The 16,485-nt window shown below is 46.0% G+C and overlaps 1 protein-coding gene across 6 annotated transcripts in view; it reads right to left on the bottom strand.

The window, feature by feature from the left end:
• The window catches only part of LOC102451066 (uncharacterized), a 69,870-nt gene that overhangs the window by 11,864 nt on the left and 41,521 nt on the right, over window positions 1-16,485 (bottom strand). For 5 of the 6 annotated variants that reach the window (XM_006135298.5, XM_006135299.5, XM_006135301.5 and 2 more), the window contains 4 exons: window positions 15,271-15,400; window positions 11,882-12,040; window positions 8,370-8,435; window positions 1,577-1,786 (listed from right to left, as the gene is read on the bottom strand). In XM_006135298.5, coding sequence (XP_006135360.3) covers window positions 1,577-1,786; window positions 8,370-8,435; window positions 11,882-12,040; window positions 15,271-15,400 — 565 coding nt within the window. The remainder of the gene's footprint in view (window positions 1-1,576; window positions 1,787-8,369; window positions 8,436-11,881; window positions 12,041-15,270; window positions 15,401-16,485) is intronic. The other variant, XM_075941126.2, reaches the window with a different exon arrangement.

The following is a 16,485-nucleotide window of genomic DNA, read 5'->3' as shown; positions in this document are numbered from 1 at the left end:
TTTTCCTCCTTTCTGCCAGAGGAAGTGCAAAACAGTGCCAGGCTACATGTTCCATGCAGCCATCCGTCTGACCAGTTGGTTCCCAGACCTCTGGAGCTGCCAAGATTGACGTTCAGTCTGGGGCCGCTTAACACAGCTCTAGTACCCTTCCCTCCTGGGATGCAAAAGATTACAGATAAAGCCGGTCCAAATTCTCCAATAGCTTTTCTATGTAAATTAGCATTCCAAATAATACATATAGACAAAGTTTAATTGGACGTTTTCCAATAAACTATTAGAAACTAAAAAAAACCAAACCAACCCACTTTCATTTTATTCAAATCAAACAGAACTGCTTTGGGGGTTCCTCCTTTCTTTTCCTTCCAATGGAAGCAGGAGAGGAGGATGGAAAAAGTGGGGGAGAAAACAAAGACAGCTTACATGTCAGCTGGAATAAAAACAACAACAAATATTTTGATTCATTTCAGTGAAAAAATCCCAACATTTGAGTGTCCTTTTTAAATTTACTTGGAGAAAAAAAATCCCATTTTTTGACCGAGACAGCTACAGCTTTCTCTATTCTGTTGATTATTCCCATTTGATAGTCTACCTCCACAGTTTAATTCTCACTGTAGCAAAATTCTCCCCTTTCACAGCCATTTGGTTAGATTGTTAACGGCAGAACAGGAAGTAGGTGTATGTTCGGATCCCAATGGGAATGTTCCTTTTGGCTTTAATTACATTTAGAATACAGGCAGTCCCCGAGTTACGCGGATCCGACTTATGTCGGATCTGCAGTTACGAACGGGGTTTTTCTCGCCCCGGAGGACTGGAGCGGCTGGACGCCCAGATGCGCTGCAGTCCCGCTGCCCCCGTCCTCCGGGGCGAGAAAAGCTGCTCCACGTCTCCCTGGTCTGCTGGGGGGGGAGTCCCCCCCAGCAGATCAGGGAGACGCAGAGCAAAGCCGCGGAGCACGCCCACAGCGGGACAGCCCGGGTGTGCCTGGGCTGTCCCGCTGTGGGCGTGCTCCCCGTCTCCCTGGTCAGCTAGTGCCTCCCCTTCCTCCGCCCAGCAGACCAGGCTTTTCTTGCCTATGCCTGGGGTAGAGCAGCTGGGGCGCTGCCGGGTTGGTCCCTCAGCGCCGCTCCTCGGCGCTACTGGAGCAACCCAGCAGCACCCCAGCTGCTCTGCCCCAGGCGTCCCCAAGTCAGCCGCTGCTGAAACTGACCAGGGGCTGACTACAGGAAGCCCGAGGCAGAGTTGCTCTGCCCCGGGCTTCCTGGAATCAGCCGCTGATCAGTGTCAGCAGCAGCTGACTTGGGGACACCTTGGGTTCTTAAGTTGAATCTGTATGTAAGTCAGAACTGGCGTCCAGATTCAGCCGCTGTTGAAACCGATCAGTTTCAGCAGTGGCTGACGCCAGTTCTGACTTACATACAGATTCAACTTAAGAACAAACCTACAGTCCCTATCTTGTACGTAACCCGGGGACTGCCTGTACATCCAAGATCTCCAGAGGAGGGAATAACAGCAAAGACTACAAACACTCTGCACCTTTCTCCCTCCACTTTGCACTCAGCCTTCGGAAGAGACTTACAGGAGTTTGCTGGTTCTTATTGGTAAAAATTCTCTGTTTCCGTGGGTTTATTGCTATCCTGTGCCGAGCTGCAGAGGTATCCAGGCAGCCGAGGGGACTGGCAGGAGTGTTGAAATCGACAGGAAGCAAGCTGCTGGCTTGTGTGGCTGGACTCACAAGCGTCGTAGAGGACAACGGGCTAACGGGCCTAGAGGAAGCATCAGAAGGTACCTGTAAAACACAAACACATCACAATTCATTTTGCTCGGATTTTTCTGTGCATCTGATCTTGGTTCCTACTTCCAGTCACACCAGATTGGTTTAGAAGCAACTATGCTAAAAATCAGATCTATAAAAATATTAACAACTGGATTTTTTGGCTCTTTTGGGCTGTGTCCATTGTTCTACTTGCAATTAACATTAACACTCAATTGTGTTCGACCGATGGCACTGTACATAGAAGTGAGACAGACAGACACAGCAACAGTTTCTATCATTCCTAGCTGAAAGATCAGTTCACAATATCTTCTTGTGCCAGCAGGAGACACTGTTGCCATTTTTATAACAGGGTCTTGCTTTTCTTGGGGACAGAGAGCAGATACCCCCAGCAATGTGATCAGATAAGGTCACAAAAGAAGGTCTCTCCATTCCTCACTAATGCTAAGAAAGTTATTGATCAGTTAGCTCTGTCTCTCTTCGCTCTCCCTCCAACCCACAACAGAATTCTTGCGTTTCTTTCTATCTAGCAATCCCGAGCTGGTTTTAAGATCAATACGCTATGCACAAAGCACCACAACGCTGCAATTCTTGCAAACCAAAGAGCAAGACATGAAGCGTTTATAAAGGGAGTCGGGAGAAATGCCTGCAGGGAAACCCCCAAACCATACAAAGTTTATCTGGTTTTGTTACAAACTTGAAACCCAGCCCAGGTTTGCTAGAAGGTTCAAAGAGCTGCCCGGACATTTCAAGCAAGCTTGATAGGTGGGAAAAATCTGTTGTTTTCCATGGTTTCAGCCACAAAACTCGGTGAAACACTGCAGTTTGGACTGAGGTTGGCATTCCGATTTTTGGCTTCTTTGAATTTAAAACCCGGTCAAGGAGGAGTCATCTAGGCTGGTCAAATAATATGTTCCTACAGACCTTTCTGAAGGGAACGTGCAGTGTTTGACACATTACCGATAACACGGGGGACATTATGATGTCTGATTACACAGTTTCAATCGCAGGCTCGCTCGGCATGCATCAGACCGTGAGAATAGATGGGGAAATAGCCTTATTAGGACACTACATAACTATATTCAGATGAAAATTCCATTGTGACGGCCCCGGGGAAGTATTTAATAAACGAATATTTTAGATCCCGCTGGGCTCATAAAGTCAGAAAGTCACAGACTTAAGGCTGTAGATGAAAATATTGGTTACCTTGATGAACTATAGTATCTTGCATTGAAGAAGAACCAAAATCTATGCGATCCTCCAACCGTTCATAGCACAGTTCCTTTATGAAAGCATCTGCTCTCAGTCTTGGTCTGTGCTAAAGCCTATCAGATTTAATTCAAACTATCAGGCTACATCTGGGTGCGTAACATGTATTAAGAGCCCTGGCGTGCGGACTGTAGGGAAGCACTCGTCCTGAGCTTGCTTTTTAAAAGGCAGGTTTGGAACTGGAGCTGTGCTGGAAAAGGCTTTCCCCATCTGACCTACACTATCTGTCCAGGTAGATCCCTTATGTGCTTTCCATGTTCAGAAAAAGAAAAGCAAGTCCGCTCCCCCCTACTCACTGCAGGTTTTTTAAGTTCATGGAGCTAAAGCAAAATCAACACTGAGTTTATTACGTCACGTTAAGGGTCTTTTCCCCAGTGTGTAAATTCTAGAAAAGTTAAAAGAACTAAGGAAGCAAATTATTATTGATCCTATAGATGATGATGATAGATTCCAGCAGATCTTGGGGGGGGGGGGGGGAAACAGTAACTCTTGCTCGTTTTCCTTGGACAAATTCTTCTCTCTAATGGGGAGAAGCTAAAGCGACTGGGACTTTTCAGTTTGGAAAAGAGGAGATTGAGGGGGGATATGATAGAGGTCTATAAAATCATGAGTGGCGTGGAGAAGGTGAATAAAGAAAAGTTATTCATTAGTTCCCATAATATAAGGACTAGAGGACACCAAATGAAATTAATGGATAGCAGGTTTAAAACTAATAAGCAAAAGTTCTTCTTCACACAGCGCATAGTCAACCTGTGGAACTCCTTGCCAGAGGAGGCTGTGAAGGCTAGAACTATAACAGAGTTTAAAGAGAAGCTAGATAAATTCATGGAGGTTAGGTCCATAAAAGGCTATTAGCCAGGGGGTAGGAATGGTGTCCCTGGCCTCTGTTTGTCAGAGGCTGGAGATGGATGGCATGAGACAAATCGCTTAATCATTGTCTTCAGTCCATCCCCTCCGGGGCACCTGGTGCTGGCCGCTGTTGGCAGACAGGCTACTGAGCTAGATGGACCTGTGGTCTGACCCAGTATGGCCGTTCTTATGTTCTTATGTGTTTAAAATTACTGTGGCACTCTGAATTCATGTATGAAAGGCTGGATCCTGCAGTCAGTGTCAGGTTGTTCGACAGCAAAATCAAGGGCTGGTCTTATATGTGTATATGTGTACCAGAATCTGATTTTGCATTACAAGTGATGCACTACCACATTTTCAAAAGGCACAAACTCTGGCACTGTAGTTTATCTGTGGACAATACAGTGAATGGTACTTGCTTATTTTTGTCCTGTAATTTCACCGGACAAAACTTGCACCAAAACCTGAGACTAGAGGAGGTCTTCACAGAGAATCCATAGTTATGACAATTTATACTAGAGGAAGAGCTGCCTCTGGGGAAGATAACCCTCATCTTTAATGGACATTAAGTGCTGTATTGCTTTCTTGGTGGGAGGAGGGATGTTCTGCTCCCCCTAGTATTGACTGGGTGGTGATGTCTTCTGAAGGGCAGTCGAAAGGGGTGCAGATAGGAAGCTGCCTCCTTAGTGCTGTGCACTACAGTAAAACAGAGACGTTCGCGTTAGTGGATTATTATGAAAAGCCATCTGCGCTGTAACTGGAATTGAAGCAGAAGGATGTTGCAATGAGAGAAGTTGCAACTTCCTTGAGAAGTGTTCGAGCCAGGAAACTTTCCTGGCATGTTGGGAGTTTCCTTTGTTCTTTAATTAATTAGCGTTAAAGGTTCCAACAGGAAAGTTGGATTGTGCTAACAGCCACTTGGCAAAGGAGTTTAGCCCGGGGTGAACGCTCTGGAAGAGAGAATGGGGGAGGGGGGGCAGATTTGCTGTGATGATTTTGGACTAACAGCCCACTCTTATCTTTTCAACCGTCAAGACATGGGTGTTTATAAATACTAATGGGAATCACACACGGCTCCTGAGAGCTTTCCAAAGATGAAGACAGCAACAGAAGTACTCAGAATCCTAGAAGCTGGGGGGGGAGGGTAGGATCTTGAGATTCCAGTGGATGAGAAGCTGGATATGAGTCAGCAGGGCGTCCTTGTAGCCAAGAAGGCTAATGGCATATTAGGGTGCATTAGGAGGAGCATTGCCAGCAGACCTAGAGAAGTGATTATTCCCCTTTATTCAGCACTGGTGAGGCCACATCTGGGGTATTGCATCCAGTTCTGGGCCCCCCACTACAGAAAGGATGTGGACACATTGGAAAGGGTCTAGTAGAGGGCAACCAAAATGCTTAGGGGGCTGGAGCACATGACCTACGAGGAGAGGCTGATGGATTTGGACTTGTTTAGTCTGCAGAAATGAAGAGTGAGGGGGGATTTGAGAGCAGCCTTCAACTACCTGAAGGGAGGTTCCAAAGAGGATGGAGAGAGGCTGTTCTCAGTGGTTGCAGGTGGCAGAACAAGGAGCAATGGTCTCAAATTACCGTGGGGGAGGTCCAAGTTGGATATTTGGAAAAATTATTTCCCTAGGAGGGCGGGGAAGCACTGGGATGGGTTCCCTAGGGTGGGGGTGGAATCTCCATCCCTAGAGGTGTTTAAGTCCTGGCTTGACAAAGCCCTGGCTGGGATGATTGAGTTGGGATTGGTCCTGCTTTGGGGAGGGGGCTGGACTCGTTGACCTCCTGAGGTCTCTTCCAGCCCTGGGATTCTACGATTGAGGTCGCCTCCCCACCCAATTTTCAGCCCACCCAGCAGACACCTAAAATCTAACCATAACACTGTGGGGACTCCCCTTCAGCCAGGTCTGTGATCCAAGCCTCCTGTCCTTCACGCAACACAAAGCAAAGGGAATTCTGTTAACTGGAACAACTAGCTATGGATTTAGATTTGCTGTTCTGGTCAGTTTCCTGATCCATGCTCTCCTACTGCATAGCTTGACCCTGAAGCTCAGGTAAGAGTGCTACTGTAAGACCGATGCTTGATTGAAGGAAGACGCGTCCATCTAGGTAAATGTAAATATAACGCCAAGCGCGGCTGCTGAGAAAATCTTTGGGAGAAAGGACCGAGCCTGCAGCTTCCTGGCAACCGGAAGCAGCGGACAAGCAGCGGAACGTTGTATCCCAGAATGTTACTTCTCTTTTTCACTGTTTCCCGCCCCCCTTTCTGCAGAGAAGACCGGGACACGAAGCAGGCAGAGTGGAGGGAAGGGGCTGGGTGGTCAGAGGGAAGCAGACACTGAACGTTATTTATATGGAATCCTTAAAGGGGAGTCGGGCGAGCCCTCCGCGTCGGCAGTGGCTAGCTCACCGGAGAGGCAAGCTCCGCCCTGTTTCTACGGGATGTCTTGTAACAGGCATCGGAGGTCAGAGGTCACCTGGGGAGGGTCGGACTGCTTCCCAGCTACTTTCTGAGCTGCTGCAGCGTGGGTGGCTGGCCAAGCAAATCCGCATGAGTATGTCTGTTGTCAGCAGCCGAGGCAGGCAGGCAGAAATGGGCCCTCTCGCTCCTGCAGCCAGCCGGGGGAGAGTCACCCAGACCTGTTCTTTTACGACATACACCGGGGAGCATGCGGGGGAGGAGCTGGCTTAAGCCCTTCCCCCTCCTTAGGTCAGGGATCGCTTGCGTAGGAGAACGGCAAGACCAGCTGGGCCTAGTTATCAGTTACACACTAAAGGAGGCTGCAGCTGATTGAGCTCAGTCCCTTTCCCCTGGGACCCAGTGTTTAGAAAGGGCCCAGAGCCCTCTAGTCAATCTCATTTGTCTGAGAACGCAGTGGAATGCCCCTCCCTCCCCCCGCGCCAGTCTTCTGATGACAGACAGGACTCCCTGAGTTTAGGGCAGGGGTGGGCAATACCGCTCCGCGGGCTGAATCCATCCCGCCACGCCGATTGATCCGGCCTGTGGCCGCCCTGCCACTCCCCCACCGCCCTGCCAATCGAGACCTGGGAACAGGGAAGCGCGCAAAGTCTCCTCCTGCCGCCAGTGGTGTGCGGCACCTAGAGGGAACCGCCAGCAGTTCAAAATAACCCAGGCCCATTAGGGTCTGTGGGCGGGGGGAACCCCACCTCTTCCGCCTGAGCCCCGCCTGCTGACGCGACCAATAAGTAGTCCTGGGACGCCTTAGAGACTAACAAATATACATATAGTATCATCAGCTTTCATGGGCACAACCCTCTTCCCCAGATGAGCTGGAGTGGGGAAGAAAGGAACCCAGAATTAATAACAGAAAAAGAAGGCGGGGGGGAAGGGAAAAAAGCACTTGTCAATTGGGGTACGTCTACACTACATGGCTCCGTCGACGGAGCCATGTAGATTTGTTTGTTTGGCAAAGGGAAATGAAGCCGCGATTTAAATAATCGCGGCTTCATTTAAATTTACATGGCTGCCACGCTGAGCCAACAAACAGCTGTTTGTTGGCTCAGCGCGCTAGTCTGGACGCTCCCCTGTCAACATGAAAGCCTTTTATCAACATCCCCGGTAAACCTCATCCTACGAGGCATAACGGAGATGTCGATAAAGGGCTTTCCGGTCGGCGCGGGAGCGTCCAGACTAGCGCGCTGAGCTGACAAACAGCTGATCAGCTGTTTGTCAGCTCAGCGTGGCAGCCATGTAAATTTAAATGAAGCCGCGATTATTTAAATCGCGGCTTCATTTCCCTTTGCCTACAACCCTCATCTACATGGCTCCATCAATGGAGCCATGTAGTTTAGACACAGCCTTGTAGTGCCGGTGCTAATGAGGCTAAGTGAGTGAGTTGGAAGTGTCCCATACTTAGCTTTTGATGTAAATGTAAGTGTAAGGAAGACTGGTTTTATAAGGGGATACCTGGTTAATGTCTTTGTTCAGGCCCAGGGAAACAGTGTCACATTTGCATATGGACGTCAATTCTGGACTGTCTCTCTGTAATTGGTTAGTGAAATTCCTTTGTAGAAAAAGGACTGGTTAAAATGCAGCCCTGCCAGTTTCTCTGTGTTACCATATCTGACTTGTGTTCATTTATCCTTTGTCGTAGAGTCTGTCCAGTTTGGCCAATATACATGGTTGTAGCGGTTAAGTTATACGACAAAGTCACTAGAGTCAGATAAGCTAGTCACATGAACAATTTAGCAGCAGAATTCAGTCCCTCTTTCTGTTTGGGTGTTATCTGCAAACAGACTTCACATTTTTATGATTTTGTTTGTTGTTCCAGACTCTGATGTGTCTTTCTGGGCACAGATGGCACTCTCTGGACTGGTCGTAAACGGTCACATTCACCATTCACTGCCGCCTTTTCTACGCAGAAGAGATACAGCTGCAATGTGGCCCACAGCTGACTTCATACAGACCCTGTATGAACTCTCCCAGAAAACTTTCATAGCAGGAAGAGGGACTATTTACCTGTTCATCTTCACTGTCTGTCCCGCCTAAACTCAAAGAGCTATGGCGTTGTACAGGGTTGGAGGACTGTAGGATAAAATAAGGAAAAGGGTAAGTCAAGGGAAGCATTGCACACAGTGATCTGGGACTGCACACAAAAGTATCATTATGAGAAAATACAATAGGAAAAGTTAGGAGAGGTTGTTGCAGGATCCTTACCTCATAGCATAGTCATGCTTTCCTTCCTCATCGGTGAGCAGACACAAGGGACAGGAACTTGCATACATTTATACCTGTATCCTGTTATCAGATTCATATTATGGAGACAGGGCGGCGTACAAAAGTATACGCAGTAAGGGGACATACACCTAAGTGGAGAATTGAGCCTATAGTGTTTCAAAGTTTCACTGATCACCTGCCACTGTTAAAGATTCAGATTTATAACTAGGATTAGACTCCCTCAAATACCTCCCCCACGAAAATATTGTGGAAACATTTTTAAAGTAGAAAGAAAGTTCTCGAAAAAGTCCCCCGCCCCCCGCACACACAACCCATTAAATCAGATTGAAAATGTATCTCGGAACACTCTCTGCTTCCCTTATGGGTTCTGTTAAAATTGCCAGTGCCCCTCGTTCCTGTGCTGAAGCATCTGAGCGCCTCACCATCTGGAATATATTTCTCCGCACAACATGCCCCCATCAGGAGGGGAAGTTCGGTTGTAGATGAAGAGACTCAGAGAGGCTACATGACTCCGTCGTGGCCACACACAACTGTGAAAGCAGGAAACTGAACACAGGTCTTGCAGATCCCAGGTTAGAACCCTACCCACTAGACCGCTCTTCCTCTCCAGATGTGGCCCAACATAAGAACCACTGCACAATTCAACAGAGCTGACAAATATCTAGAAGGCAATAGTTTGAAACCTTAAGACATCTGCATTAAGTCTGTAATGACCCAAAGTAAGAATGGTGTTTATTTCTCCTACAACAGCAGATCAATCATTCTGTCCAAAGTGTGTAAGAATCATAGAATCATAGAACTGGAAGAGACCTCAGAAGGTCATCAAGTCCAGCCCCCTGCTCTGGGCAGGACCAATTCCAACTAAATCAACCCGGCCAGGGCTTTGTCAAGCCGGGACTTAAACACCTCTAGGGATGGAGACTCCACTACTTCCCTAGGTAACCCATTCCAGTGCTTCCCCACCCTCCTAGTGAAATAGTTTTTCCTAATATCCAACCTGGATAAGAGATTTGACTTGCATGTACTTCTCTGATCAGTGGATAATCATCATATGCTGACATTCTGCTGCTAGAGCATTCTATACACTAGTTTAAAAAACCGGTCCAGATATAATATTATTGTTCAACTAATTAAGGAAATCGGCTCTAGAGACCTTGGTAACAGATCAGTTTCACTCTTTAAAAGTGCTCTGAAGTATTTTATTATTTGCAGACCCGTAGATAAAACACACATTTCCCCCCTCGAAGGAGGTTGTTTACAACCAAGACTTTACCCCCTTTTCAACCTGTCCTTTTCCAAATAAACTTTGCTTCATGCTAATGTGTGTTTACATGTAATCTTTACACGCATGAGTTCGGGATCTTACTTAACAATCCATTTATTGTAATGCCAATCATGTGTCTCCTCCCCACCATCTTCAAACCATTCTCCTGACTGCTATATAAAGACTTCCCATGGTGCTCTGAAGCTTCGCTTGGATACATACAAATGTTCTGTGTTAACAACTCTTTGTGGCTAACGGTCCTTGCTACTCTCCCCTGCCACTGGGACCCAGTCCTCTTCTATGTGTCTGCTATTTCCATCTGTCTTGCATTTGGGCCTAGACATTGTTACCTGAGTTCCTTAAAACATGGTTTTCCTCCTCTTAGTTTGCTTTCTCTCTCAATGCAAAACCAGCTACTCTTTCTCCCTGATCTACCTTTTTGCTGAAGTTCCCATGCTTACTAGTCGCTTACATCCCCAACATTCAGTACTACACAACCATATGGAAACAGTCTTGGGTATTTTCACGCTTTTCTGATGCAGCAGATATATTGTAGGTCCCTGCCAGAGGAGTCCAGTTTCGGCCTGTTAGTCCATTTTGGGATGGCACATCTATGTTCCAACTAGCCTCTAATTAGGCATTTCCAAGATGAATATTGTCTTTGCTTTAAGAGAGACATCTTCACTCCAGAACCTTGGAGCGTTCAGGGATTTCAGTCCAAGTGCAGCCAGGACATAAGTAAACAGAACTCTGTTTGTTGCAACTCTTATGCCAGGTCTGAATTTGGCCATACTGCAGCAACCAAATCAAGAGTTGGATAGGTTTTTCAAGCCAGTTAGGAGTCTACTGTTACTAAAGGCTGAGTCTGTTTTCATCAGCCACATAAATCCCTTTGCCTGGTTCTTCCCATCCGCCCAAATTTAACTCCGAGTTGAAGTATGAATTTACTTTTTTGCTGTCTTTATGGCTTTTATATAAATGTGCCCACGGCTTTACTATCTCCCAGCAGTATTTCACCTTTCAATAAATCTGCTGGATTTGAAGATTATGAAAAGCACAGTTTGTTCTAACTTGATCCTTAACAGGGTTTTTTTTTGTGGAATTCTTTAGCACAGAACACTCTAAACTTTGTGCATATTTCAGGAACCACTATTACATGGTTGGAATTTTTGGAAGACGGTTTGCCCACTCCCGTACATGTGGAGAGGTAGATGTTTATTATTATGCTATTTTGTGGAACTAATGGCTTTTTAAAGCCTGAATCTTTTGCACTTTAAGTTGAATCAGGAACAACTTTTGTAGCAATATACAGAGATGGATCCGGATCCTGAATTAAGTATGGTGCAGGTACACATCCACAATTACTCCAGAAAACCTGTTTATCTTTGCATATGTTTAACAAATTGGATTTGTTTTAATTACATGCAAACACAAAATAGCTTTTAAACACTTGAAGTCTGTCCAAATCCCTTCCTCACCACTGGATCTTGAGTAATCCTGCCTCTAACTTAGTGATGAGCCTCCAATGGGACTGAGATAATGGACCATTGTTGACCTAGAATTGTAGGACTGTCAGTTTAAAAAAAAAAAAATTCTGTGCACCAACTCTACCCATTTTGAATGTAATCTACAATAGGAATGATCTCTAAATATTTTTATACTTTCAGAAAGAATTCAACTTTTATAACCCATTTCTAATAATCTATTCATCCATTGACTTGCAAACTTAAAAAAAAAAGTTTTGTTTGTTTTTTATTCTGATACTGAATTTGAAAGAGGGAAGCCACCAGGCATGATAAATCAGAGAAGCCTGGGTTTTGTATAAATGAACCCACATAAAAGATGGAACAGAAATAAGATGAATCTTTCATAGTAAAGTATTTTTACTTTTAGGAGTAAGACTCTTAAAACATATTTTAAAATATCTTTTTTTTTTAAATAAGACTTTTAAAAAAAGACTTTAAAAATATTATTCTATACAGGCAATTCCATTTATCCCTCTAGTATTGAGGTGACTTGATGAACGTACCTTGCTTGGTGAACATGTTAGAACTTCATGAAGAGTGGAGATTTCTGGAGGGCTTTTAGGTAATCCATCATCTTCTGAAACAGCACCTGTATCTTCCAATTTCCTGCTAGTTATAAGGAGAGGAGAAGACCCAAGTTTGATGTTCTGTTGTAACTGGAGCTGTGGGGCGAAGGGAAACATAACACACAATCTTAACATAGTTTTAACTATAGAGGAGAAACCTTCATTATGTACAATTCAGCCAAGTGATGTCAGCTACCAGACAAGCGTTTAGTGCAGAGAAATATGCAAAGGAAAGGGCCATCCAGAAAGCTTAGTAAGCAGTGAAATTGTGTTTAGTGACATTCTTCCACAACCCCCTGTGAACAGCGTCTGATGCACAAAATCTTGAAAAAACAATTTGATTCAGCCCGTTATTAGGGAGTAATCTCTCACCACCCCGAGCAGAACCACCACCAGCTAGGTTATTACCACACACGATGTTTATGCTGTACATCCCAGGCTGTTTTGAATTCCCAGTTTACACCTCAAGCCCTAGTCAACGCCCTCTCTGTCCACACCCACATCTAACTCCCTCTGTTTGGTCATGTCACTTCATCTTTTTCTTCACCACTAAAAATAACACTTGCCTGTCTTATGGCGGAGGTGTGATGGTCCATTAGCTAGTGTTAGTAAGGAATTACAAGGGATGACGTTTACCAGAAGGCACACAGAAATGTCCAGAGTTGAGGGCTGGTAGTTCCTCAAATCCTGGTTTTATTTGGTCAATTTTTTTTCAAAGAAAGACCACTATGCACCCCCCAACAAGCAGCTGAGCCCCACTTTTGCACCAAGAAGGAAGGGGTTGTCGACCTGACGAATTGCTCTCTCTCAGAGATTTTATGCCAAGAGAGCCATTTAAAAATGTGAGGCCCATCCCAATGGATCATCTTACTAGCTCTTCCCCCAAAACCTCAAGACAACAGGGAGTGATTGTGGCTGACAGGAATCACTGAGGTTTGTCAGAGAGGGTGTGAATTGTTTTGCAAGGCTGCCCAAGAAATGCTAGGATCAGTCTGACCCTTGGGGGGAAAAAACAAAACAAAAAGCCCAAAGTCGGCAACCTCACAAGTGGCCAGATGTTCCCACTTAAAACACACAACAAAAACACATCTCATCGCAGGAAACACCAGTTCTGAAGCTGTAGCTATGTCAGGGCTGGAACATGGACAAGGTCTGAAAAATGGCTCATCTAAGTACTCCTGACAGAGATCAGGAGTTAAACCAGAGCTTGGGGAGTTTACAAAGATCTAGGGGGCTGATTCTCTGTTGCCCACTATGTTATATGGTCATTTACACATCTGCGAAATTGATGGAAAATGCTACTGTTCTGAAAATAGTCACAATTTTCTTCCACTATTTGATCTGAGGAAGTGGGTCTGGCCCACGAAAGCTCATCATCTAATAAACCATCTTGTTAGTCTTTAAAGTGCTACATAGTCCTGTATTTTGTTTCAGCTACACCAGACTAACACGGCTACATTTCTATCACTATTCCTTATTCAGCATCTGCCTTAGCACACCACAAATGTACCCCACATCAGAGGTGCAGAAGCGAGAAGGCAGTCTGTAAATGCTGAACAGATGACTGATCAAAGAATGCAATGAATGCAGCAAGCAAACAAGACCCACGACACATTTGCACATCTACTCCCTAAGTGGAAGTAAAATCTGCTCCACTAATATTTTACAAACCCTGCCCACCGTAATTTATTAAATGCAGAGGGCAAGATGTGACAGGAGAAGAGGCAAATGTACGATCTCTCTTGTACCGGCAGAAGTATCTATTGATACTAAGAAATATCTGGCTTTTTTGTTGCGCAGCTTTTTGATCCGAATGAGAGTTCGGTTAAAGGAAAGATTCTCCCCTTTGAGCACAAAACGAACCTTAGGCGTACTCGGTTACTGTGCAGTGTAGAGGATAGGTGAGGGAAGAGGAGTCAAGGAGATGGAGGTAATGCAATCAGAGTATACAAAATGTAGGGGGGCTTTTCCCCCCAAAAGGTCCTGCCATATGAAAATATTGTTCCCACCCCCACGGGACTCCACCCCTCCTGAGGTCTCTCCCTACCCTATAATTCTGTGACTCATTGTTTTGCAAGTAATATTCTGAAGTGAAACTTGGCCTCGTCTATATTTTCGTTACAAGGTCTCTCTCTGTGCATCTTCCGCTATTTAACATGGGATGCGACCTTGTTTTGCAGTGGTTCATGCTGCCCAAGGAAGGCCTGTCGGTGGCCTTGGACTGCGTTATCAATCCCGGGGAAAACCTTAAACCGTTCTCTCTGTGGTGTACGCCGGGCAGCTATCTGAGGGCAATAACCAAGGGCTGATAAGGAACTTGCCAAGGAGGGCTCGGTATGTGCTTTGGAAGAAGGAAGTGAGCTAGCAGAACAGAGTGTCCTCAGCTGACAAGATAGGAAGAATAATGATCTAAATAAAGCTGTTATTAAGAATGCCCTGACGCAAATCTGTCATCCCTCACCACATTCAAGCCCGCACAGAGGTGCTGGACAATACAATAAAACCCAACTCAGTAGCAGAGGGATGCCTTTAAAATAACACCAATGAACATTAGAACGGCCCGACTGGGTCAGACCAAAGGTCCATCTAGCGCAGGGTCCTGGCTGCCAACAGTGGCCAATGGCAGGTTCCCCAGAAGGAATGAATGGAGAAGGGAATCATCAGGTGATCCACCCGTCACCTATTCCTGGGGTTGCCATGTGTCCGGTTTTGACCCGGATAGTCCGGTATTTGCAGCCTCTGTCCGGTTTAAAAAAAACAGAAAATACCGGACACATAAAATGTTTTTCTCGGACGGAAGGCCACTTGAGACATTCTTCCCCGGCTGTGTCTGGCAGGGGGAACAGGGGAATTTAAAGGCGCAGTAACTCTTTTTCGTGTGCAGTTTTTTTCCCCCCTCAATAACTTTGTTTCCCCCCCACTCCTCTTTTTTTTTTTTTTTTTTCTCAACCAATTTTTTCCCCCGTCATGTTCGGTCTCTTTTGTGAAAGTATCTGGCAGCCCCACCCATTTCCAGCTTCATCAAAAGGGATATATTTCAACATACACACACATCCTTACCCAAAAGGCAGGCGCTATGACATAATGAACGGAAGGTCCTTGGGGAAGCAGACCGCCTCACATTAGGAAGATTGTAAGTTAAGCTTGAGCGCTCTAGAGCTGCTTAACCAAAATGGGTATCTGTATCTTTAAGCCGCAGAACAGAGTCAAAGAAGAGTGCATCTGTTTTCCAAGCCCTCCACCGCACGCTTTGAGGAATTATCTGGAGAGTCGATCCAAGCAAGTTTCCAGCAGGGAAGGAGCCAGCTGCGGGAACGTGCGCTTACCTGTAACGTTTTCACTTTCCCAGGTAGGTTTTCCTGAGAAGACACGTCCCTGGCCGTGGTTTCTGATGCAGATTCAAAAATGAAGACACTGTCATGGGACAAGGCTTTGTTTCCCAGGCTTCCTTTGGACCTGAAAGGGAAGGAAGATCTTTGAGGGCCCACTCTCCACACCTCTGAAACGTCGCATCCTTCCTGCCGTCAGACCCCTTAAGAAGGGCCCGGTGGTCGGAATATTTCAGTAGGAATCCGGGGAGCGGGGTTCTGTGGGGGGACCACAGGCAAGTTACTCTCTGTGCGTCTGTTTTCCACCCCCTCTTTTGTGGCTCTCGCCTCGTTAGACTGTAAGCTCTGAGGGGCAGGGATTGTATCGCTGTGTGTTTACGCAGGCCCTACCACAAATAAAGCCCTGATCTCAGCTGAGACCTTTACGTGCTGCCATAACACAAGCAATAAAGAATCATTTAAAACAGCTCTGTGACTCCCACTTTGGACCTGGCCAGCAAGGCTTCCTAGACAAGCATGTTACAAGGATAACTCTGCTTTGTAATCCCCCCTTCTCCCCCCACACACACTTCTCACTGTGGGTTTGCTTTTTTCTTTTTCTCCATGGCAACTCCATGTATTGCCCCGCTCCTCTGGCTTGAGGGAAAGTTGGATTTTACACTATTGTTAGCGAAACCCCTTGTCCTGTAACACAACCCTTCCTTGCAGAGTTCAAATCAGTGGGTTACACGGCCTGGAATATATCAGAACAGCAGAATACGATCCCAATTCTCCGTTCCAACAAGGCGCCTTCGTGCCATACCGCCCCGCACAGGGCTAAATGCAATCACTGGGAAACCATGCCTTGCGTCCTTCTGTCTTGCTTTTCCTGCCTGTGGGGATAGCCCATCAGAGCCTGCATAGCTGGGTGCGGGTCAGACCAGCCCTGGTCCTGTGCAGATAGAACCACACACACACACACCCCTAGTTCAAATCCTGCTTCGGACAGAATTTGAAAATGTGGTTCCCCAACAGGGTATTTTCTGTCTACATAGGCAAAGGGAAACTGTTATAACACGTTGGAGCACAAAAATATTTAAAAACGTAGATTGGAATGATGCCCAAGGCACAAGTACCAATATAAGGCGCGCCAAGTCAGACGACCCAGCTACACTTCCTGGCTACAGCTGGGTGAATAATGGGTGTTTTAAGGAGGTGGCAACTAAAAAAATA

This window comes from Pelodiscus sinensis, chromosome 13, assembly GCF_052426305.1.
Source record: "Pelodiscus sinensis isolate ZL-2025 chromosome 13, ASM5242630v1, whole genome shotgun sequence".
NCBI classification, from domain to species: Eukaryota; Metazoa; Chordata; order Testudines; family Trionychidae; genus Pelodiscus; species Pelodiscus sinensis.
Note: the sequence above shows the minus strand (reverse complement) of the source record. Positions and strands in the feature narration are given on the sequence as shown.